The sequence below is a fragment of the Pogoniulus pusillus genome, chromosome 27, assembly GCF_015220805.1.
Source record: "Pogoniulus pusillus isolate bPogPus1 chromosome 27, bPogPus1.pri, whole genome shotgun sequence".
Classification (NCBI taxonomy): Eukaryota; Metazoa; Chordata; class Aves; order Piciformes; family Lybiidae; genus Pogoniulus; species Pogoniulus pusillus.
In genome coordinates, this window is record NC_087290.1 from 13990016 (window position 1) to 14012019 (window position 22004).

The window sequence follows — 22004 nt, forward strand, 5'->3', positions numbered from 1 at the left end:
AGCTTCCCTGCGTGTCTGTCGCGTTCAAGAGCTGCTCTGCCTTCAGACCTCCAGCGGCCTCCCCGGCTCTGGACTCTTTACTTTTCTCTAGGAGGCACAGCAGCCTCTGTTTGTCTTCACAGGGGTTTAAGCCCAGTTCTGGTACAGTTCAGGAGCTGAACTTCCGCAGCAACAAGAATGTCTGGGGCTATTTCAGTGTTGCTGCTGCAGGAGGGCTTCACGAGTTTGCCGATTCTCAGTTTGGTCACTGCTTCTCCTGGGGAGAGAACCGCGAGGAAGCCATCTCGTAAGTAGGCAGAACAGGCCTAGAACCTTGGAACTGGCTTGAGTTCCTATGCTTTGATCCAAAGTGCCATGGACAAGAAAGACTCCTAAGAGTTGTAAAAGGTGTTTCCCTCTTTACTTTGTTTTCCACACCGAGGTTGGGCTTCTCACCCTGTCGTGCTTTGCCTACCCCTGTGCTGTGCCTACCTTTCTACACTTTTTGCATCATTACCTTTGCCATTTTTTTTCTGTTCCATTCCTGCTTTGCATACCTGCTGCTGGGCTGTGAAGCAGCTGCCACTGTGCTGAAGTCCCTCTGTGACAGCAGGTGGGAGGCTTCTGACAGGACAAATATTGGAACTTGTTATGCCAATGCCTTGAAATGGTTTATAAACCATCGAGTGTCCTTATGTGGAGTGGAATGTTCAAAGTCATTGGACAGGACTGTCTGACCTCTCATCTGTGCCATTCTTCACCCAGAGCCTTTCCTCTGTCCTGTTCTGGATGGAGTGACCATGTCTGTCTGTCTTATGTGCCCTTCTGCCACATGGCAGGTGCCTGGATGGTATTAACAGTGAGAAGTCCTGGTCTCATAGCTGGGGCTGGCTGGGCTGCTCTTGTTCACACCAGCAGCAGATAGAGGAAAATCAGTATGAGTGAGGCTTTGAGCAACCTGGGCTAGTGGGGCTGTCTCTGTCCATGGCAGGGGGTTGGAGCTAGATGATCTTTAAGGTCCTTTCCAACCCAACCCCTTCTGTGGTTCTGTGACTGTACTTCCATTCCCAAGTATGTCACCCAGACCCTGGCTCCGGTTCTCTCCTGCTGTTACCTTCAGACTGCTCTTTCCCAACATCTCCCTAAAGCTACCAACCTGCAGGTTGCTGTTAGTCTGGGGTAGGTAAGAGTTGTTCTTTTCTCTTTCAGAAACATGGTGGTGGCTTTGAAGGAGCTGTCCATCCGAGGGGACTTCCGAACCACCGTGGAGTACCTGATTAAACTGCTGGAGACAGAAAGCTTCCAGCAGAACCGCATCGACACGGGCTGGCTGGACCGGCTCATCGCCGAGAAAGTCCAGGTCAGCTGCTGGCTCTGCGGGAGCAGAGGGGAAGGGAGTAGGGGCAGGCTTGGTGCATGCTGCTTGCAAAAAGACAAGCATTTAGAGTGGTTACTTTCCAATTTAGGAAGAAACATTTTCCCTGCCCTTAGTTCTTACTTCAATCAAAATCCCAGGTCATCCCCATCAGGGAAGGGTGGTCATGAAGTTGGCTAGAAAAGCGTCTTAGTGGTGTGTGAATTAAGGCTGGGTGAGAGTGGAAGTGTAGGTGGAGCCTTAAGATTTGCTCCAGCAAGAAAAAAATAGTAGCTTTTAGGAAGGTACAGAGAGAGCTGCTGCTGTGTAGAGTTTGTAACTTAATTGTAAGGAGAGGTTAGCTGTGAACCAGCAGGAGGGCTGAGACTGTGGATGCTTCAAGTGGGCGTCCAGAAGGGTCTGAGGTTGGCCGTGACCAACTAGAGCCAAGGCTGTTGATTCTTCAAGTAGGTGTCCAGCATGGCCTGCAGCTAAAGCAGATGTAACTGTGCTGTGTATGTTTGCTTTCTAGGCTGAAAGGCCTGATACCATGCTGGGAGTGGTGTGTGGAGCTCTGCATGTGGCTGATGTCAGCTTCAGAAACAGTGTCTCAAACTTCCTGCACTCTCTAGAAAGGTAAAATCGCTTTAGACAGCTGCCAGAGCAGCTGCCAAGGTAGCTGCCACACTGACAGTCATTAGTTTGGATTTGCAAGCTTTGTTCAAGTCCAGTCTGGAGATGCACAGAGCTTATTGCCTGCTGCCTGTCCCTGGGCCCAGGACACCATTCTCACAGTGCCTTGGCAAGCTGCCAGAAGTCCCTGCACCTCCCCAGAGCACCCCTGCTGATTGCACAGATGGGTTTGGGTTCTGGCAGCTTTGGCTCCAAGAAATGGCTCAGATGTGAAGTCCTTTCTGCCTGTGCTGCTGGGGCAGCATTGGTGAGGCTGAATCACTAGATGTGGTCTTCCTCCTCTTCTGAGGATTGGTTTAATTTTCCAGCCTTGAGATCATTTCCCAAGTGGAATGTTTGCCACTTGTAAAAGGAGTTTCCCTCTTTAACTTGTTTTCCACTTGTTTGCCACTTGGAAAACCCCCTCTGCTTTCAAGCAGAACAGGCACTCTAGGGAAACTTGTCATAACCCTAAACCTGCTGTGATCCAGTCAGGGCTGCCCAGGAGCAATTCTCCTCAGGGTTCTGTTGGGGAGTTCATACTTAAGCAGAGCCACAGGGGGAAAAGCTGCTTCATGTCTGGGTTAAGCCATGCTCCACGTTCTGTAGCTGAAGCAGCAGGCTCTTCTCTAGGGCAGAAGAGGGTGAGTGGAAGGGAGAGGAGAGCTCTGCTGGCTGCAGAGATGTGCTGACTTCCGACAGCTGTGTCCCTCCTAGGGAACACTTTGGAACCCTGCACCCATCTCTGCTAGTGTGTTCCAGAGTCTTGCATGCATCTCAGAAGCTGCATGGGGACCTGAGAGCCATTTGGTGGCTTCAGGAAGATCAGTTTTGTTTTGTGCTTCTCTTTGAAGGGGCCAGGTGCTGCCTGCTCACACTCTGCTGAACACTGTGGATGTGGAGCTGATCTATGAAGGACGGAAATACGTGCTGAAGGTACCCTGCCCAGAGCCCCCCTGGGGGGAATGCTGCTTGTGTGGCTGCTCCAGCTTAGCCTTTGGAACAAGATGAGATCAATGAAGGGTTTATTGCCTCTGCTTTAGTGGGGTTCAGAAAGCAGCACAGTCTCCCTTAGGGTAACAGCCTATCACATCTGCAGTGTCTCTGTAAATGTTTGAACCCTTTGGGGTAAAGAAATGCTTTGAGTGGGGTGAAGAGTAATTTACTGCAGGTGAAGGCTGCTGCCTGTTGGCCAAAGCTTTCAGTGATGTTTCTGGATAAACAGAAACACCATGGGGTGTTTGAGCCCAGCTTCATCAGCATGACAGCATTGGTAGGAATTCTGCCCTTCAGTGTTGCTTTCTTTTTGCTGTGTGCAAAAAACAGGGTCAGAAATGCTGTCCAGAGGTTTCATAACCAAGCAGGCAGGGGTTGGGACACAACAGACTGAGGATTGCCTGTGCAATCTCAGCTTCCTGGGGCAAGTCTGCTGCAAGGAGGTTTCCAACAACATGACTGTGTGCTGAGCTTTGCAGCTCTAAGTGTCTTGCATCCCTGCACCTCCATGATTGTATCTTGGCACCCCATTGATGAGAAATAGGCACTGAACAGCAGCTGAAGCATGATTTGAGAGTTTTATCCAGCTCCAGACAGGTACTCAGTGGCAGAAACTCTGCTAGGATACCTTTGTCCAGGGAGAGCTTAAGCTGCTTTTTGCTTCCAGATCATCTCACCCTTTCTGCAGCTTTAGTGCACAGCTGACTTGTAGGTAGCTGAGGGTGAAGAAATTCTCCATCATTTTTTTTCCCACCTATGAAAACAGGCTACAAGAGTTGGGGCTCTGCAGCCTGGAGAAGAGAAGGCTTCGAGGAGACCTTGTAGTAGCCTTCTAGTATCTGAAGAGGGCCTATAGGAAGGCTGGGGAGGGACTATTTACAGGGTCTTGTGATGACAGGATAAGGAGTAATGAGTTGAAACTGGCAGAGGGGAGGCTCAAACTGGATGTTAGGAAAGGGTTCTTTACAGCGAGGGTAGTGAGACACTGGCACAGGTTATCCAGGGAGGTTGTGGATCCACAATCTCCCTGGAGGTGTTCAAGGTCAGGTTGAGTGAGGCCTTGAGCAACCTGTTCTAGTGTGACGTGTCCCTGCCTATGGCGGGGAGTTTGAACTGGCTGAGCTTTGAGGTCCCTTCCAACCTAAACCATTCTATGATTCTATTCTAATGATTACATAACCCAACCTGCCCAATTAGTGCTTAAATGTGAGAGGATTAAATCAAGATTCACAGAGAGCATTAGTTCTGCCATCTCTTGACTACTGAGTGCTTGGCTTTGTGATCCCAATTTTCTTGATGTTTTTCCTCACCTACAAGGAGGACAAGTTGCTCTGTTCCCTTTCTCTAGTTCCTGCCTTGGCAGGGCAGGGGAAGCTGTCTGCTGGGGCACCTGAAGCACTGCCAGTGCTGTGCTTCTCATGTGGTACCAACCATTCTCCTGGGTCTGCAGGTGACCAGGCAGTCTCCCAACTCCTACGTGGTGATCATGAACAGCTCCTGTGTGGAGGTGGATGTGCACCGTCTGAGCGATGGAGGCCTGCTCCTCTCGTACGATGGCAGCAGCTACACCACCTACATGAAGGAAGAAGTAGACAGGTAGCAACTTCTGAAGTTTAATGTTGAGCATTTACCACGAGCCACAACTGAGTGTTGCTGTAATTTTGTGCTTCCCAAGGATCAGTAGGGAATGGAATTCTCCCTTAGGAGAAGGTTACTGGATGTGTTAACGCGTAGAAGTTCGTGGGTATGCTTTAGAAGAAGCTGCCTGCACCTGAAGAGCTAATCTTGGCTGCTGTTAGAGGGAAGGTCTAAATGTGTGCCAATGTGAAGTCCATATTTTCCTGATGGTTCTTCAAAGTGCCCTTTTGGACTACCCCACACAGACAGAAAACAAAGTTAAGAAAATCTTTAAACTCCTGGGAACTCCACCTCTGCCCTGATCTGGTAGGAAGTGTCCCTGATCATGGCAGGAGGTTGGAACTGGGTGATCTTTAAGGTCCCTCCCAACCCATCCCATTCTGTGATTCAGTCTCAGTGCTTCCCCTTAGAATTCCCTTCGGGATCATAGCCACGAGGCCATTACATGTCCAGCTCTGGCTGGGACCTATGTTCCCGTCTGCTGGTGTGTCTGCCGTGGCAAGCACAAAGGAATCTGGGCAGGAGCACAAACAGAATTTGGGAACTTTTGGGGTTGGAAAACACTATAAAAATCTCAGCCTTGGCCACATGGCTGCATCCTGCTGTTTTCAGCTCTGTGTACCAGAGGGTTCGGCAGGAGCTGGGCAGTTTGGAGCATGTGTTATGAATGGCAGGGCCATCGCTAGTGTCAGGTTTTGTTACAACAAGTCTCAGACCTCTTTGGTTCTGGTCCTGACAACGAGTGATAACTGTTGGTAGAGAGCACAAAAGTACCACGTGGGCAGCCTTACTAAGGGCTCCACTGCCTGGGTTCTGACCCCTGGCTTCCACAGTCCTGTTTTGCTGTGATCAGCCTGGTCTGCAGTACAGGGCTGTACCCTTCCGCTCAGCAGAGCTAGGGGAGGTGATTTTGTTTAGCTCTGCAGTACAATAGGGAAGGAGAGAATGGATTTCCCCTTCCCATGCCTTCCCCAAGGCAGCGTGTGGCAGTGATTTGCCCTGTCCCTTGCCAGGTATCGCATCACCATAGGTAACAAGACCTGTGTGTTTGAGAAGGAGAACGACCCCTCCATCCTGCGCTCACCCTCGGCCGGGAAGCTCATCCAGTACGTGGTGGAGGATGGGGGCCACGTGTTTGCAGGCCAGTGCTTCGCAGAAATAGAGGTGAGAGAAGCTCAGCTGACTTGGCTGCAGATGCTGAATCTGCCCACCTGTGCCAGGGTGGAGTGGGGTCCGTGTGTGCTGTACTGACAAGGCTGCCTGCTCGTAGACCACTGCTCAGTACTGACACAGCACTGGGCCAAGAGGAAGTAACAAACGAGGACTTCTCTGATTACCTGATCCTTTATCAGGTTGATGGGCTGAGCAGCACTCCTCCCTTCTCCTTTGGCAGTTACTTAACTCCTAGAGAGGAGGAGGGTGACTGGTTTCTGCATCCCGGTGAGGAAAGCACAGGAGGTTGTGTAGGAGTGTGTGGCTCAAAGCAGATTTGGGGGATGGGAGGGTGTGTGTTGACAGAGGGGCAATTAAACCAGCTGGGGACAATGTGTAGGAGAAAAGTATCAAGACAGAGAACACAGATATTAGCTGTAAGTGCTTTTATGCTGCAAGAGAGCCACAGCTAAGGAGGAGCCACCTACTCAATGCCTGTATTCCCAGTTGTGTGTAGTGTAGCAGTGGTAAAGTGAGACTCTCTTGCCCCATACCCAGCCCTTTGCTCCAAAGGCAAGAGCTTCCATGGCTGATCTGAGGAAGTGTCTTTGTGAAGAGCAGTCTGAGATCTGTGATCTCTGGAATCCTTTTGGAAGGGTGCTGCACTCTGAAGGCTGGAAGATCCACCTCTGGCCTTTAGAGTGCAGCAGCTGCAGCAGTGTCTGCGGTGTGCCACATGTGGGACCTTCTTGAGTACCTGTTGGTCCAAGCTGTATGGCACAGGTGGTGCTCCCCAGGGTGGCTTCCTGCTGCACTGGCCTGTGCCCAGTTCCACTGCCCTTTGGAGTCTGGATTCCCAGTGCATTGCCTTGGAAGCTTTTGAGAAAGCTTGAATGCAAAAGATGCTGGTGCAAGTTTGTCTGTGGCAGGACGTGGGCTGCTGGCTCAGAAGCCCAAAGCCATCTGGGAGCAGAGGAGTCGAGTGTGTGACCTGCTTTCCTTGCTGCAGGTGATGAAAATGGTGATGACACTGACAGCAGGAGAATCCGGCTGCATCCATTATGTCAAACGCCCTGGGGCAGTCTTGGATCCAGGCTGTGTGATTGCCAAGCTCCAGCTGGATGATCCCAGCAGGGTTCAGCAGGTGAGAGGCTGCAGGAGGTGCAGGTGTTTGCTGTCTTTTTAATAGGGGAGCGCTGCTGAGGGTGGTACCTGGTGGGCCACTGTGCTCAGCCAGTGCCAGCTTTGTGCACAGTGCTGCCGTTGTCACTTTGCCATTTCTTTGTCTCAAATGAGGACCAGGACTTGTTGATGTCTCTTTCTCTCAGGCTAAGCTTCTGCACCATTTTTCTCTGCCTCACTCAGTACTGCTGGGGCTCTCCAGGTGCTGGAGGCTGTGCAGGTGTTTCTGCTGCTTGAATTCTGTGCAAACTGAGTTAACTTCTTTAACTCTTTTGGTTGTCTTTAAGTGACCCTCTTTGGGAAGGCAGGAGTCAATACACAACTCCAGCAGTGTCAGGCCCTGTGAAAGCACTGTAGCACCTCTGGAAATGCAAACTAAAAACCTAAGACATGGATCTTTTTTAAGGTGAAAGGCAAAGAGACATTCCTGTAGGGCTGGTGGGCTGGGATACAGCTGCTGGTGGTGGAAGAGGACCTGGAGGCTCTGTAGGGGAAAATTATGGAAGGTTGTCATGCAGGGGCTGAGAAGTGATTATCAGCACCAAGCCTTGGGCTTTTCCTGTGCTTTTCTGGGGGGTTTTTGGTCACCCTCAGGCCAGACAATCAGATCAGCTTTAACGTCTCGGGGAGAGCCTGGCAGCTGACTTGGGGGTGTACACAGCACAGAAGTATTGCAGATCTAGCTCAGAACTCCTCTGCCTCTCAGCCAAATGCATTTCCACTCCTCTGAGCCTGAAGTGGAGGGCACCTGGGTGTCGCCCCCACGGCTGGTGGCACAGCAGGGTGGGTGCCACGGAGCTGCTGTGTTTGCAGGCGGAGCTGCACACGGGCACCCTGCCGCAGATCCAGAGCACTGCGCTGCGGGGCGAGAAGCTGCACCGCATCTTCCACTGTGTGCTGGACAACCTGGTGAATGTGATGAACGGGTACTGCCTGCCAGAGCCCTACTTCAGCAGCAAGGTACTGCCTCCTGCTTCCAGAGCACAAATACCCTTCCAGGTCAAGGTTAGGGTGGCAAATTTGCTTGTTACAGGCAGAGGACCAAGGGCCAGGGCAGTACTGCCCTGCTAGTGCCAGCTCAGTTTGGCCTCCTTGGGCTTCCTTACAGTCAGTCTCACCAGAGAGTGAGATGGGAGAGTCCCATCTGTGGCACCAAAACCAAGGAGTTGAGCTTGATCTTTCCTGCTTGTGCCTGCAGCCTTGTACAAGGTTACTCTACACGTAGCCAGCTTTGGTGGAAGTCCCAGAGGGAGGAGGAAAGAAGGTGGATGAATCCGAGACAGCTGCTGGTGTGAGGTAGCACAGCAGCTTTGTCACCTGCCCCAGTTCTCTCGTCTGGTGCCTGGCCTAGCTGTGTGATAAACCAGTGCTGAAGAAGACCTCAATGAAAAGCTTTTTCTTTTTTCCCTTCTTGTTGCTTTCTCTTCATGCTTGTCTCTGCACTGGCTCATCTCTCTCTAGGTGAAGGGCTGGGTTGAGCGACTAATGAAGACACTGAGAGACCCATCCCTGCCTCTGCTGGAGCTCCAGGACATCATGACAAGTGTTTCTGGACGGATCCCACCCAATGTAGAGAAGTCCATCAAGAAGGAAATGGCCCAGTATGCCAGCAACATCACATCAGTACTTTGCCAGTTTCCCAGCCAACAGGTAATCGACCATGCTTGGAGAAATAAGAATTGGTTTGTGCTGGGGAGAGAGAGAGAGAGAAAAGCTCGGTTAGATTATCTGGAGGTTAGCTTAGACCTCAGGGGTGTGGCTGAACATGGGATCTGTGATGAAAGATGCCTACCTGTATCTCTTGAGCTTTAAGGCTGGGGCTCTGTGCTGAGGGATATCTGTTCCCTGCTCAGGAGAGGTTTAAACAGGCAGCTTGGAGATGGCCTTGTGAGCATTTACTGGTTGGTTTGGGTGTCTGATCCATACACTGCAGTGCCATTTGTAGTGCCAACATCACTTTGAAAACCTGTGACTGCAGCTAGAGGAGGCCTGAGCAGCTACAAGATGTTGGAGGGGGATTCCTGCAGTCTGGAATGCTGTGCCCTGGGCTTTGTGTCGTTGTCAGCTTGTTCACCTCCTCAGCAGTTTAAGTCTTGTCGCTTTGCTGGAGTCTGCTGGAGCTCTGCTCTGTCTGGATACTCTGAGCTCTCTGCTGGTTGTCAGGACTGGGGCTGTCAGTGGTTGCTCTCTTTTAGATCGCCAACATCTTGGACAGCCACGCAGCCACCTTGAACCGCAAGTCAGAGCGTGAGGTCTTCTTCATGAACACTCAGAGCATCGTGCAGCTGGTGCAGAGGTGAGTGAGCCTCCGTCTCGGGTTCTGCTGCTGTTTGGGAGACCTGAGCCTCTTTGTCTCTACTCAGATGTTTTGTTACCTCAGAGTCACTAGGAGCGAACCTGTCTGCTTCCCTCCGTGTGTTGTCTGGCTCCTGCCTGCCTGTGTGAAGCACACACCAGAGCCTTCCTCTTTTTCCCGTTGCTGGGTGATAAGAGAGCTTTCCCTTCCGCTCTGACACTGACCACACCCTGGCCCTTTCACCAAGCTGTTGGTGTGTGTTGTGCCTTTCCGTGTCTAGAGTGCTGAGCATTTTAGACGACAAAAGGCATTTTGATGCAAAGCAGCAGCCCTGCAGCCCCACCACAGTAATGCCAGAGGTTAGGTGTCCACACAACGAGTGAGGTTTTCAGAGCCAGGGCCTGTAGGCAGACTCCCTCTGGCACTTGTGCTGGGTGTTACTCACTGGCAGGGCTGTGCTCAGTGCTAGGTTTGACTTGTTTGCCTCTGCAGGTACCGCAGTGGCATTCGGGGCCACATGAAGGCAGTGGTGATGGATCTGCTCCGGCAGTACCTGAAGGTGGAGACTCAGTTTCAGCATGGTGAGTGCCAGCACAGCATGGTTTCTGCAAGAACCAGCTTTGCTCCCTGGAGGTTCCTGATTTCTGAGCACCTGCAGAAAGAATTAGAAAAGCCGTTTTAATTCACCACACTATTTAATTCCATCCTGCCTGTTTACCAGATTCTGTGGTAAGCAAATCACTGAGCTATTTGCCCCTGCTGTAAGATACCAGACTTCAAATCTCAGCCCAAGACTGAGAACGGAGGTGGATCCGTTGCACTGCTGTGTCCAGGCACAAGGTGGCAATGAAGCACTGCTGAGTTTTGAAGCTCTGGCTCTCAAGTAGTTCACATTTTGCCCTGCTCTTCTTTTATCCTGGCCCAATACCTGTACCTGCCTAGAAACACTTCGGATCCATTTCTGCTTCACTTTGCTGGCAGCAGAGGATGGTGCAGGGCTTTTTGCTCTTGCATTTGGTTGTTGTCTGAGCTGAGCTCACAGTTCCTCTCTGCACTGCTCACGCAGGAGGTGGTTGCTGTTGGGTGTGTTTTAAGACGAGCAGGATGTGAAGGGGTGGTGGTGGGAGGGATGCTTCCTTCCCAGAGCTGGACTGTGCAAAGCAGATTCTCAGAACATCAATGCAGGAGAGTACAGACACATCTGGTACCTTGTACTCGGTGGCAGAGAGGTGTGGAGCCTGAGCAGCTGTGCCTTTGTGCCCACAGGGCACTATGACAAGTGTGTCTTCACCCTGCGGGAGGAGAACAAGAGCGACATGAACGCGGTGCTGAACTACATCTTCTCCCACGCCCAGGTCACCAAGAAGAACCTGCTGGTGACCATGCTCATTGTAAGTTGGCTCTTGCTGCTCTAGACATTTGATGCTGCTTCCAGTTGTATGTTGGATACTTTGAAATGACAGCTGAGAGCTACAGAAGCAGTGGCTGCTGTGTGCAGTTCCTGCCTGTGTTCTTAGGGCCTGCAAGCCATGAGTCAGGAGGGCCCCAGAACACACTGCTCAGCTCACTGGCTAATTTTCAGACACTGGGTTGTAATTTTATACCTGATTCAGTTTACTTCTTCATCTACAAGGGTCTCAAGGAGGTCCCTTCTTTATGTAGCTCATGGTGCTCAATCTGGAGTTGCTTTGAAAGCAAAGCAAAGCAGCATAAAGAGCAGAGGATGTTTTTGTGGCAGTGGTTCTGTTATAGCTACATTCTCATGGCTCTTCCTTACTAATGGAGGTGATGTCCAGGCAGTGGGAAGGCCTCATTTGAAGGATCTTCATGAGCAAGAGTGTGGGGGTACAGGTGTGGCAGTGGTTCTCTAAGCTTCTTGCTGGATCATCTCAGGAAGTCTTCTCTCAGGTCTGCAGTGGTCTTTTCAGACTGGCTGTACTCTGGGCTGTGTGGTGGAACCTGGCTAGGACCCAATATCTCAGCACAAAGCTGGGTACTCCAGATCAGGCCTCTGCCTCTTGGGATGGTTTGTGGCTGCTCAGAATGCTTGCAAAGGGATGAGGAGACTCCTCATGGCGAGACACAGATCCCACCCTAGAAACACAAATGAATCCTCATGTCAGGACCTGCCTGCACCTTCTCATGTTCTTTTGGCTTGTTACTTCATGAAAAATCTCAGTTCTCATTAACTTCAGTCCCACTCTAGTGGCTAAAATGTCCATTAAATTACACTCCCAGGAGAGAAAAAAACACCAAACAGAAACAACAAACAATAATAGAGGCCTGTCCCTTTTTTCCCCTGTTTCCTAAAAACCTCAAAAACTCCTTCTCCCACCTAGGGCTCTGAAGCAGGATGAGTGCCACCTTCCCCAGGGCAGGATAAGTTTGCCTGCTACTTGACTGTCATCAGGCTGGAGTTAGGTGATGTGTTTTTAAGAGGCTAATTATAATATTTTCTCTTCCCCTCTCTCTTTCCTTCTCTCCTCACCCACCTTTGCTCCTCTCCCCCTCTCTTTTTTTCCCAGCCATAACATGTTCTGTTACCGCCCAAGATCCCTCCGAAGCAGCATCCACCAAATAGCTCTCAGAAGCAGAACAGGAGTCATAATTGTCCCAGGCTGGGGCTGAGTTCCTTAAATGCTCATTTGCAGGCTGCAAGGACCCTGCACTCTTTCTTCCTGCCTCTCCCTGGCCGTGGTGTGCCGTGGCTGTGAGCAGCGCTTGCCTTAAGAATCTCATTATCTGAACACGGAGCCATATTTCCTCTGAGGATTCTGGAGGAGCTGCGAGCCAGGGCTGCTCATTTCTCAAGTAATCACACTGCTGTGATGGAGAGAGAAAATGGCAGCTGGGCGCAGCTCAGGCCTTCAATTTCCCTCGGAGCCCAGGCACTCAAGTGTGTAATTACAGGGGTGCCGGGACGGCGCCAGCCGTGTCAGGGAGCCGCTCCGAGGCTTTGCTGCCTGCCGGTGCCAATCAGGGCGGGCAAGGCTAGGGCAGCCCCAGCTACCTGCTTTGTTTTGTTCTTGTCATCCTGCTTAGCTCTCGCTAAAATGGGACTGAAACTTTTCTTGTCTAGTTTCTGTGCTTTGGAGGCAGAGTCTTGCTGTGTCCCCGTACAGGCTGCGCGACGCTTGTGTCGCTCACGGCATCGCAGAGCTGTTTGAGTTGGGAAAGGCCTCCAAGATCATTCAGTCCGAGCATCAACCCAACACACCCTGGCCACCAAACCCTGTCCCTAGGTGCCATGGTTCTTGAGCCCCTCGAGGGATGGGGACTCCACCACCTCCCTGGGCAGCCTGTGCCAATCCCTGACCACTCTTGCAGCTAAGATATTTTGTCTAATCTCCATCGTAGCCTTCCCCTGGCACAACCTGAGGCCATTGCCTCAGCGTGAGCAGATTTACACTGTACCATTGGCAAGCTGTTGAAACTAATGTGATTGCCTTCAGGAGATCATGTGGATGGATTTGGGCTGTGGACACAAATTGGAACACAGAAAATTCCACCTGATTCCACTGTGAAGGTGCTGGGGCCCTGGAGCAGGCTGCCCAGAGAGGTTGTGGAGTCTCCTCTGGAGAATTCCAAGACCCATCTGGATGTATTCCTGTGCGACCTGCCCTGGGTGACCCTACCTTGGGAGGGGGCTTGGACTCCATCTCCAGAGGTCCCTTCCAACCCCTGATGTTCTGTGATCCTATGAATGCTGGTCTGAGGGAGTGAGGGGAGTGCTGGGAGGCAGGGAATGCTATGGCTGAGTGGGTAACTGGGGCTCAGAAGGGGTAAGGTGCCTTTAGTCACAGTTTCAGCTGTGGCACAGCTTGGCATTGCCATGTGCCAAGGTACAGGCCACTCTGTTAGCCAAAGACCATCCCTCCCCTTTCCTCTGCCTCCCCTTTTTCCTCAGGTCTGAGGGACTCTCTGGCACATGCGGTGTGGCCGTGGCAGGGGCTGGGGCACTTTCTAGGTTGCAGGATGTTTATGTGGCACAGTCTGAGTTTGTCCTCCAAGGGCAAACATGTCACAGTGCCTTGGTGCTTGTGTGGCTGTTATTGATGTGTCCCTGGGACTCCATTATTAGCAGGGGGCTCTGAGGATGCTTTGGTAAGTGTTGTGCTGCCTTCATTCACCTTGGCCAGCCAGCAGGCATTCGGGCAGGATGGGTATTGCTTCATTCTTCATCTGCTGGTTGAGCTGAGTGTGACTGGAAGTTGTGTGCTCCTCTTATGTACTCATCTGCCTGCTGGATGCCCATCCTGGCTGTGACTGGGCAGGATCTTTAATGGCATGGCAGATGTCCTGTGTCCTGCTGGAATTTTGTTGCCTTGAGCAGTGGCATTACAACACCCAGGGATTTGTTATTCCATGTACCACAAAGGCAGCTCTTGAATGATTCACTCTGAGTTGACAGAGTGACCTGGAGTGGGTAAATCCCCACAACTTCCTTTGGGAACAGCCATGGTTGTGTGTGCTGGCCCAGGGCTGGTCAGTAGGGGACACTGATCCAGCAAGAGTGAGCAGCTTGGGTTCCTTCAATGAGAGTCATTTGCCTGTGGTCTCTCTCCATGAGATGTACACCAGCACTCCTGGAGATCATCATGCTTGGGCCAGAGAGAAGGGGTCAGGAGCAGGCTGAGGGACTGGAATCTCTTGTAGCAAGAGCTGTTGTTAGCCAGTCTGTGGCACCTGCAGGATTTGGGGTTTGGGTTTTGACTTTGTTTTCCTTGGCAGGTTTCTCCATCTAGCCTGCTGTGCACAGGCTTCCCTTTCTCTTTTTCTGTTTCTTGGCTGTTCAGAGGGCCTTTCCTGGACTCTGTTTAAAATCTCTTCAAGCTTTTAGACACCAGCTCCCTGCCTGGTGCACATCCCTGGTTCATCTCACATTTCCCTCCTCTGATTAGCTTACCAAGTGAAGCTGTTGAGTGCTGTGTAGAGGAAACACATTAGAGGCTCTCACATTAGAGGCTTTTCTGGTGTCAGGAGTAGGAGGGAAGAAGCTCTCAAGCCCGTGTGAACAGTTGAAGACTGGAATTATTTGTGGGAACTGAAACTATTTTTGGAAGAAAGGGTGCAGGAGAGTGCCCCTCCTGTGTCCAGACAGCAAACCAGGCTGAAGTCTTTGCTCTTTGCCCTTTACTTTCAGTGGCTGAACCTAAAGGAGTTTTGAAGCAACATTAACAGTGGAAATGATGCTGCTGAGTTTGGACAGTGGAATGAGGCAGGGAACATCCTCAGAAGCAGGACTCTCTGGAGGGAATATGATGGAGTCAGTGCTGTGCTGTGGCAGGACACAGGCACTGTCAAGTGTGGGTTTTGTTAGCTGAGCTTAGCCTTCTCAGGGCAGTGCCAGGATCAGCTTACTCTGCTGTCACTGAGGCTGTACCCAAGCATGTGGTGGTTGGTCTGTGGCTGTTGGTTTTTGGTCCCTTCCAACCCATTCTGGGAGTCTGTGATTTTGGTTGTTTGGGTTTAGTGGTCTTCAGGAGGTTCTCCTGGCAGTCAAACCCTTTCTATTTGAACACCTTTTGCTGTGGAAGTTTGCTAATCTTTGCATGCTTCCTGCATTTTGCTGCAGTTAAATTGCTTTGAATCTTGCCTTGCTGCTGGGGAGAATTCTGGAAAGAGCTGGAAGTGGGTCATGGGAAATGTCCTGCTGGAGTCTCTTTGATAAGTCAGGATTTCTCCTGTGCTTGGAGGCCAGAACTTGTGCTACAAATGAGAAAATGGAGGATGGTGTCAGTCCCTCCTTTCCTCCGTGGCTTTATTTGTATGTGTGAAGCTCTTGCAAGCCCAATTCTTGTACTCTGTCAGCACAGGACTGCAGAGCAGTTTAGAGCAGACCCTTTGGAGGTGATGTGGTCCAGCACCCGAGGGCACCTCTGGCTCCATTCCAAGTTTCAGCTCCTGTGTAGGGCAGAAGGTGGTTTTCTTCTCTTCTAAACACTTTCAATTCTCTTTATTTTTAGGACCAGCTCTGTGGCCGTGACCCCACCTTGACAGATGAGCTGATTAATATTCTGACAGAGCTGACCCAGCTCAGCAAGACGACCAACGCCAAAGTGGCCCTGCGAGCGCGGCAGGTAGGCAGTGCTCGGCAGCTGATCCCTGCCGCAGCCAGGCTCTGCCAGTGCTGAGCTGATCCATATGGACTGCTCCCACCTGGAGCTGGCTCTGGTGGAAAGGCTGTGTCTCCTGGTGCTGATTTTGATGACTATGCAAATGGCAAGAGCAGATTACTGTGAGCAGCAACAATGAAGCTAATTAACCACTGATTAACCGTTGTGACAGCCTAACAAAGATTGCTGTGGTTCCACTGGCTGTACGTTTGAGGCTAAGGTGACATTCCTTTGTCCCTGCTCCTCCAGAAAGTTTTGCCTGGTTCCAGCAGGAGTTAATTGAGAGTAGCCTGTGGCTTGTGTGAAGGAGGCAGTTGAAATCCGTGGTCGATGTGGTTCCTTCTGGCATTTAGAGTCCGAAGCAGACCAGGCTCCGTGGAGCACACAGGCAGCTGCAGAGAAAAGGGCCAGGAGATGCTCTCCCTGCTCATCAGCCTCCTCACAACTGCAGACCCGTGTGTGCAGAGAGCAGGGAGAGGCATTCACCAGGAGCCAGATGTTCTGTGCAGCTGCCCGGGAGTTACTGTGAAGAATGACCTTGGGTTTTGCTGGATTTCGTCAGGGTTTTGGGTTGCATTTTGTTAATTTCTCTTTATCCTGAAAAATTTGATTGGTAAAACTCTTGCTGCTGTCAGTTCCAAGAGCCTAGCACAGGTAGCAGCCAGAGATCCACCTGGATATCGCCGGCAGCTCCCTCTCGAGCAGTGAGCCTGCGGCCAGGCAGCAGTGAGAGGGCACAATGGCTTCATGGTGCTGTAGCACCCGATGGCTTCTCTCACTCCGTGGTCCCTGTCTCCATTCAGTCTTGCTGGAAAGCTGACACTTTGGGAAGCTCTCCTTTTGTTCCAGAGCTTGGCTGCTCGAAATGAATGGGGCGTTTGAAGCTGCTCAGTGACCTTTATGTTTCCTTTAGGATTGTATTTCTGTCCTTGAACCTTTCAGTTGCTGAAGCTCTCAGCAGCGTGCTGGGGATGGTGCTGCTGTCCTTGCGTACGTCTTTATGTTGCTCTTTCACTTCATTTTCCTCTGCAAGCTGCTTCCCCTTCCTATCTATCCTTCACGTTGGGCGTTTAATACCTGGCACCAGTGTCTGTGGCTTCCTCTGCTGGGAGGCTGTGCAGGGCAGGCTGTTGCTGGCCTCCCCACAGATGCTGCCTGCCAGCTCTGCTTTCCAATTACCAGGCGGGCAGGCAGTCCCCAGGCCCAGCAGCTCTGCAGTGCTAAATCACATGCACTGATGGAACTTGATTGAGGCTGCTCCTGCTCTCCCTGGGGAACTGCCAATAATACAGATGGCGCAGATACACAAATGAGGCTGGGGAGAGGAGGCATTTTGCGGCCTCACCCAGGTGCCACCGAATTCACAGGAGGCTCTTCTGGGCTGGAGCAGCCCCACAGCTGCCCTGCAGGGAGCAGCCTCCGGCTGTGGCCCAGCACAGCTCCCTCCACTGACACCCCCCATGTGTGCTGTTTGCCAGGTTCTCATTGCCTCCCATTTGCCCTCCTACGAGCTGCGCCACAACCAGGTGGAGTCCATCTTCCTGTCTGCCATCGACATGTACGGACACCAGTTCTGCATTGAGAACCTGCAGGTAGCTACCAGACCTCCCTCCTCCTTTCTCTGCTTCCCTCTCACTGACCTTAGTGTTGCTGCATTAAACCTCATCTGTACCCCAAAGGTCCTTGTGGCTTGAAATTGTCCTGTTCTGATGTCTAGCCTCCCTCTCATTTTTGTTCTCCTTTCTGCACCACTACTCTAGAGTTATGGAATTGTTTTGGTTGGAAAAGGCCTCTTAAGATCATCCATTCCAACTATCAGAATGACCTCATCATCACAGGCTACAGCTTCCTCAAGGGGGACAGTGGGAGGGGATGTCATCTCTCTGGTGACCAGTGATAGGACATGAGGAAATAGGATGAAGCTGCATCAGGGGAGTTCAGACTGGACATTAGGAAAAGGTTCTTCACTGGGATGGTGGTCAGGCACTGGGACAGGCTCCTCAAGGAAGTGATCACAGCACCAAGCCTGCCAGAACTAAAAGAATGTCTGACAATGGTCTGGGTCACATGGTTTAGTTTTATGCTGTCCTGTGAGGAGCAGGGAGTTGTACTCAATGATCTTCATGGGTCCCTTCCAACTTGAGACAGTTCTGTGATTTAACAGCAGAAGGTCATGATCCTTGATGAAGAGCAGAAAAAGCACAGAAACCAGAGCTGCTCAGGCTTGCTTGGGGCTTTGCCTGGCCTTGGTCACAAGCCAGGCAGGTCACTTTTCAGACCCTGCTTGGTGTGATCTCTTCTAGAAACTCATTCTATCCGAGACATCCATCTTTGATGTGCTACCCAACTTCTTCTACCACAGCAACCAGGTGGTGAGAATGGCAGCTTTGGAGGTAAGTCTCTTCCTACTGGAAAGAAACAACCAATCAGCATAAATCCTGATTTTCCTTTGGGTTTTTGTTTCTTCGAGGCTTTTTGTGGGGTTTTGGGGCACTGTTCCCTGCAAGGTTAAGAGAGCTGCAAGTTGTGTGGAATCAGGCATCCTTGGAGCCTGGCATTTAGCAGCATTAATGTTCATAATTGACTGAAATGTCAGCTCCAGGTTATCCTCTGCACTTGAAGAAGATGTAGGGGGTTGAAAAGATTGAAAGTGAAGCTGCTGCCAGAGAATGTGGTCAGCCTGTCTTGAGTGCCTGGAGCTGAGGCTTGTGTCCTGCCAGATAGACCTTTCTCAAAGAACAACTTTAGATTTTGCTTGAGATAGAGTGCTATCTAGATACTCATGTGGAGGTGTCTGTCTGGTCTTAATGTTTCTGAAGTCTCTGGTGCATTATTGGTCCTCCTGCAGCATCCTTAGCCGTGCTGCTGTCTCTCCAGGTGTACGTCCGCAGGGCATACATCGCCTATGAGCTCAACAGCGTCCAGCATCGCCAGCTGAAGGACAACACTTGTGTGGTGGAGTTCCAGTTCATGCTGCCTACCTCCCACCCCAACAGGTCAGACCATGTGTTCAGGAGATTGGTGAGGGGCTGCATCCTGTCTTGGCAAAGACCACTTGCAGCAGAGCTGGTGGAGAAAGGCAGAGCCCCAGCTCCTGCAGCAGCACAGACTGTCTCAGACACGGCACTGCCCTGCCCGCTGCTTTCTCCTAGGCTGTTTCAAACCTCAGGAGCTGTGTGCAGGAGCTTCTGCAGTCTGGATTCACTTAACCAGCAGAGAGCTTTCCTGTAGTTTGGAATTTTGAAGTTCAGCTCATGTGCTCTGGATCTGGAGTTCTAGCTGAATCATTTGAAAACCAAAGCAAAGCAGCTCTGTTATCAGAGCTTCCCTGTCTGTCAGGGCGGTTGCTGCGTTCTTCCCTCGCAGCAGCAGCAGCAGCAGCTCGGGAGGGGTTTAGGTGCTCTTGGATTTTTGTCCCAGGCAGCAGTGAGTCTCCGTGGCCACCGGGTGCCACTGTTGGTCTGTGCTGGTCTGGCACTGTGACGCTAGCGCTGGTTTTCTCCTTTGTTTCCAAACATCTTTTCCCTTGTTTCATGTTTGGTGGGGCTGGGCGATGGGCTCCAGTCTCGCTTCGTTGAGAATCCATCAGTACATTTTATGAGATGGTTTTCAGAACCTGGTTTGCTAGAAACGAATGCCTGTCCTCAGCAAGCAGCACACACCACGAGCCAGAGGGGACATGCATTTGGGCTCATCTGGTTCCTGCATTTCTGGAATATTTGTAAATAATTACATCCTATTTTTATTGCCCCTTTATAATGCTCTCCTCCCACCCCCTGCTTTCTCCAGTTCTCTTTGCTGGGCTCAGTTCCCTCTGCTGCTTGGGGGTTGTTTGGCCTGCCTATGCTGAGCACTGCTCTATTGCTGTGTGCAAGCTTAATTGGCCAAGGTCAGCTGGAAGAGGACAACTCTTACCTGCTTGGGGAACAGCTTCTTCGTCCTGAAATCTCCTCTCTCCTTTACGCTGAATTTGCTGGGGCAATGTTCTGAAGCTCCCTTCTGCTTCTCAGCCATCAGCACTGCTGATGGTTGGCTGAAAATGCAGCACAGTCCTTGAGTGGAGGAGAGCAGGCCTGGGGACAAATTCACTGCTAGCATAGGCCAGTTCAGTTCCTTTGGGGTGCACCTCTCCTGTGGGTGATGAATGTGGCTCCTGTTGCTCGATGCAGCTTCTCGCAGTGCATCCCTGCTTGTGTGGCTATTGTGTGGCTGGCTGCTGAAGCACAGCCAGGGGCAGGATACTGAGGGTTTTCAGTTAGCCCTGAGGTGTGTAGGTTTAAGATGCAAAGGCAGACCTTGTGGAGAACCCAAGACACAGGAATCTTCAAACTCTGACATTGTCTTGCTGAAGTCTTCCTTGTTGTTTCTGACCGCGTTCTACGTCTGTCATCTGTTTTCCTGTATCTTCTGTAGTATGAACTTTGAGACTGAGGAGCTGAAAATGCATTCCAAGGACAAAGCCTAGAGCCAAAATACCCCAGCTGGCCTAGAAAACGTCTCTAGGGGCCTGGGGAAGCAGCAGTAGATAGCAGAAAGCCCTCACAAGAGCATTGTCCTTTGGAGCTGCTGTTAGCTGTATGTTTCCACACCATTTTCAGCCCTTTCTCAGAGGTTTTTAAGCTCTGCTCCCTTTTGTGTTTGATTTCTGCCAACATTTAAGGGCCTGAATTCTACTGGAGCAAATATTCACGTAGAGAAAAATGCAGCCTGATAATGGCTGCTACATTGCAGTTCTTTGGTGGTGGTGTTTAACCCTGCTACGCCTTTACTTGACTGTAACAGCAACAATCTCAGCCACCCCTTGTGAGCTGGCTAATCACAGACTTGCTGGGTTTTGGCTACTGAATGATTGCCATTAGCTCCCCCCAGGAAAGCTGTCTGTGGAAGCAGAGAGCAAAGCAAAGCTGGTCCATCTGCTAACAAAGTCCCAGACACGCAGCCTGCTTCTGCTGGAGTTTGTGGGCAGAAAAACTGCTTGGGGAATTATTTGTTGAAGTTGACAGAAACCATCCCACTGCTCCTGACTGCAAGGGGAGGACAGTGGAGAGAAACTGCTCGTGGCTGAGGCCGTGCAGGGCTTTGTAGATCAGCCCCAGCACAAGGCAGAGAGGAACCCAGGAAAACCATCTGGTGCCTTTAGCAGCGAGTGGGGTTTGCAAGCAGTCTCCAGGAGGAGGGTGTTGCAGTAGTCCAGTCTGGAGGCAGGGATACAAGGGTGCCCGCGGGACCCTGCAGAGGGCACTGCCAGCAAACGCTGCTGTGCAGAGCCCCTCGGGTGTGCATAAGCTATCTGCTGCAGTCCCTGAGCCTGGTCAGCAAAGGGGTGAACAAAAAACGAGCTCCTTCCCAGCTCTTCTTTGCAGACTGCCCTGCTGAGGTGGGAAGCGAGTGGAACACTGCCTGGGGTTTAGAGCTCAGACTCCTTTGTGGCAATGGCAGGCCAGGGGCAGACACTGAAAGGCCTTTTGGAGGTGTTCAGCTCAGGAAACAGCCCTGGCCTAATCTTGGCTTCACATCTGCTGTTCAAAGAAACATTGTGTGGCTACTATAGGGAGAGGGAATTGCAGTGCTTCTGCGGCAGGAAAGGGTTTTTCTTTTCTAATAATCCCCTTCTCCTGCTTTCCAGCAGCCTTTCTTCTGTCTGAAGCTGGAAGGTTTAAATTAACCTGGGACATTGTCTGCTGTAGGCAGCCTTTGGAGCCTGCTGCAGAGTGGTGCTGCTGCACTGCTCCTCCCCAAGCATCCCTTTCCAGCTTGCTGCCTTCCTCCAGCCAGGCTGTTCAGCTGCTCTCTTGATCTTTGCTTCCCCACTAGCAGTTATGCTGGAGGATTTGAAGGGAAGAACCCAGAGGAAAATGTGTTCCCCCTGTCAGATGCTGAGACAGTTGCTGACAGGGGTGACTTAGAGCTGCTGGCTGTATCTTTGTCGTGGGGCATGGCAGTGATACCACAGGGCTCTGCTGCTCTGCTTCCTGGGTTTATTGAGCCTCAAAGGAAACTGAAGTTGCTCCCCCAGGTACCTTCCCGATCCATCGGCGTGCACTGAGCCCATGCCCTCCTTTTGTCCCATGTGCCACCTCTAACAGCCACACTTGGCCATGAGCTATCCTGGGGAATCCTAAGTCAGGATCTACCAGTGGAAGGTAGAAGAGAAGGGAGGTTGTAGGATTGCAGTTGAAGACTTTCAGTTTTGGTAACTGGCTCAGAGCAAGTTTTCCTAGGGAAACTTACACAGGATGGCTGGCACCAGCTGGCTGCACTTGGAGCTGGCTGTGCACACAGCTTGGCAAACATGGGCATACAGCCAAAGGCCTTGCTTCAACTTGTCTAGGTTAAATTCATTCTTGGGATTGCATCCTGACATCCATGCTGCTTCCAAGGTTGGAATTCAGGCCTAGTCCTTAGGTGCTTTGTATTTCCAGGGCTATCAACATAAATGTCTCAACTCCCATGTGCTGGGTTTTGCCAGTATCTCCTCTTTCTGTGCTTGTGGATGTTTGTCGATGCCCTCCCTGGACTCTGATGTCACTGCTCTGAAGCCTTATGAGTGCTGCATGACCTCTCCTTTGCTGTCTCTTGATGTTTTATCATCTATGGAGTATTTTGGTGGTGCCTTTTT

General features: G+C 51.3%; 1 protein-coding gene across 6 annotated transcripts in view; it reads left to right on the forward strand.

Annotated features, from left to right (window-relative positions):
• The window catches only part of ACACA (acetyl-CoA carboxylase alpha), a 127423-nt gene that overhangs the window by 28076 nt on the left and 77343 nt on the right, over positions 1-22004 (forward strand). For all 6 annotated transcript variants that reach the window (XM_064165890.1, XM_064165888.1, XM_064165891.1 and 3 more), the window contains 16 exons: positions 123-286; positions 1189-1339; positions 1866-1969; positions 2860-2941; positions 4452-4597; positions 5653-5803; positions 6801-6935; positions 7787-7933; positions 8435-8623; positions 9169-9269; positions 9762-9850; positions 10536-10660; positions 15236-15349; positions 16864-16977; positions 17689-17778; positions 18263-18381. In XM_064165890.1, the coding sequence (XP_064021960.1) occupies positions 123-286; positions 1189-1339; positions 1866-1969; positions 2860-2941; positions 4452-4597; positions 5653-5803; positions 6801-6935; positions 7787-7933; positions 8435-8623; positions 9169-9269; positions 9762-9850; positions 10536-10660; positions 15236-15349; positions 16864-16977; positions 17689-17778; positions 18263-18381 (2021 nt within the window). The remainder of the gene's footprint in view (positions 1-122; positions 287-1188; positions 1340-1865; positions 1970-2859; positions 2942-4451; positions 4598-5652; positions 5804-6800; positions 6936-7786; positions 7934-8434; positions 8624-9168; positions 9270-9761; positions 9851-10535; positions 10661-15235; positions 15350-16863; positions 16978-17688; positions 17779-18262; positions 18382-22004) is intronic.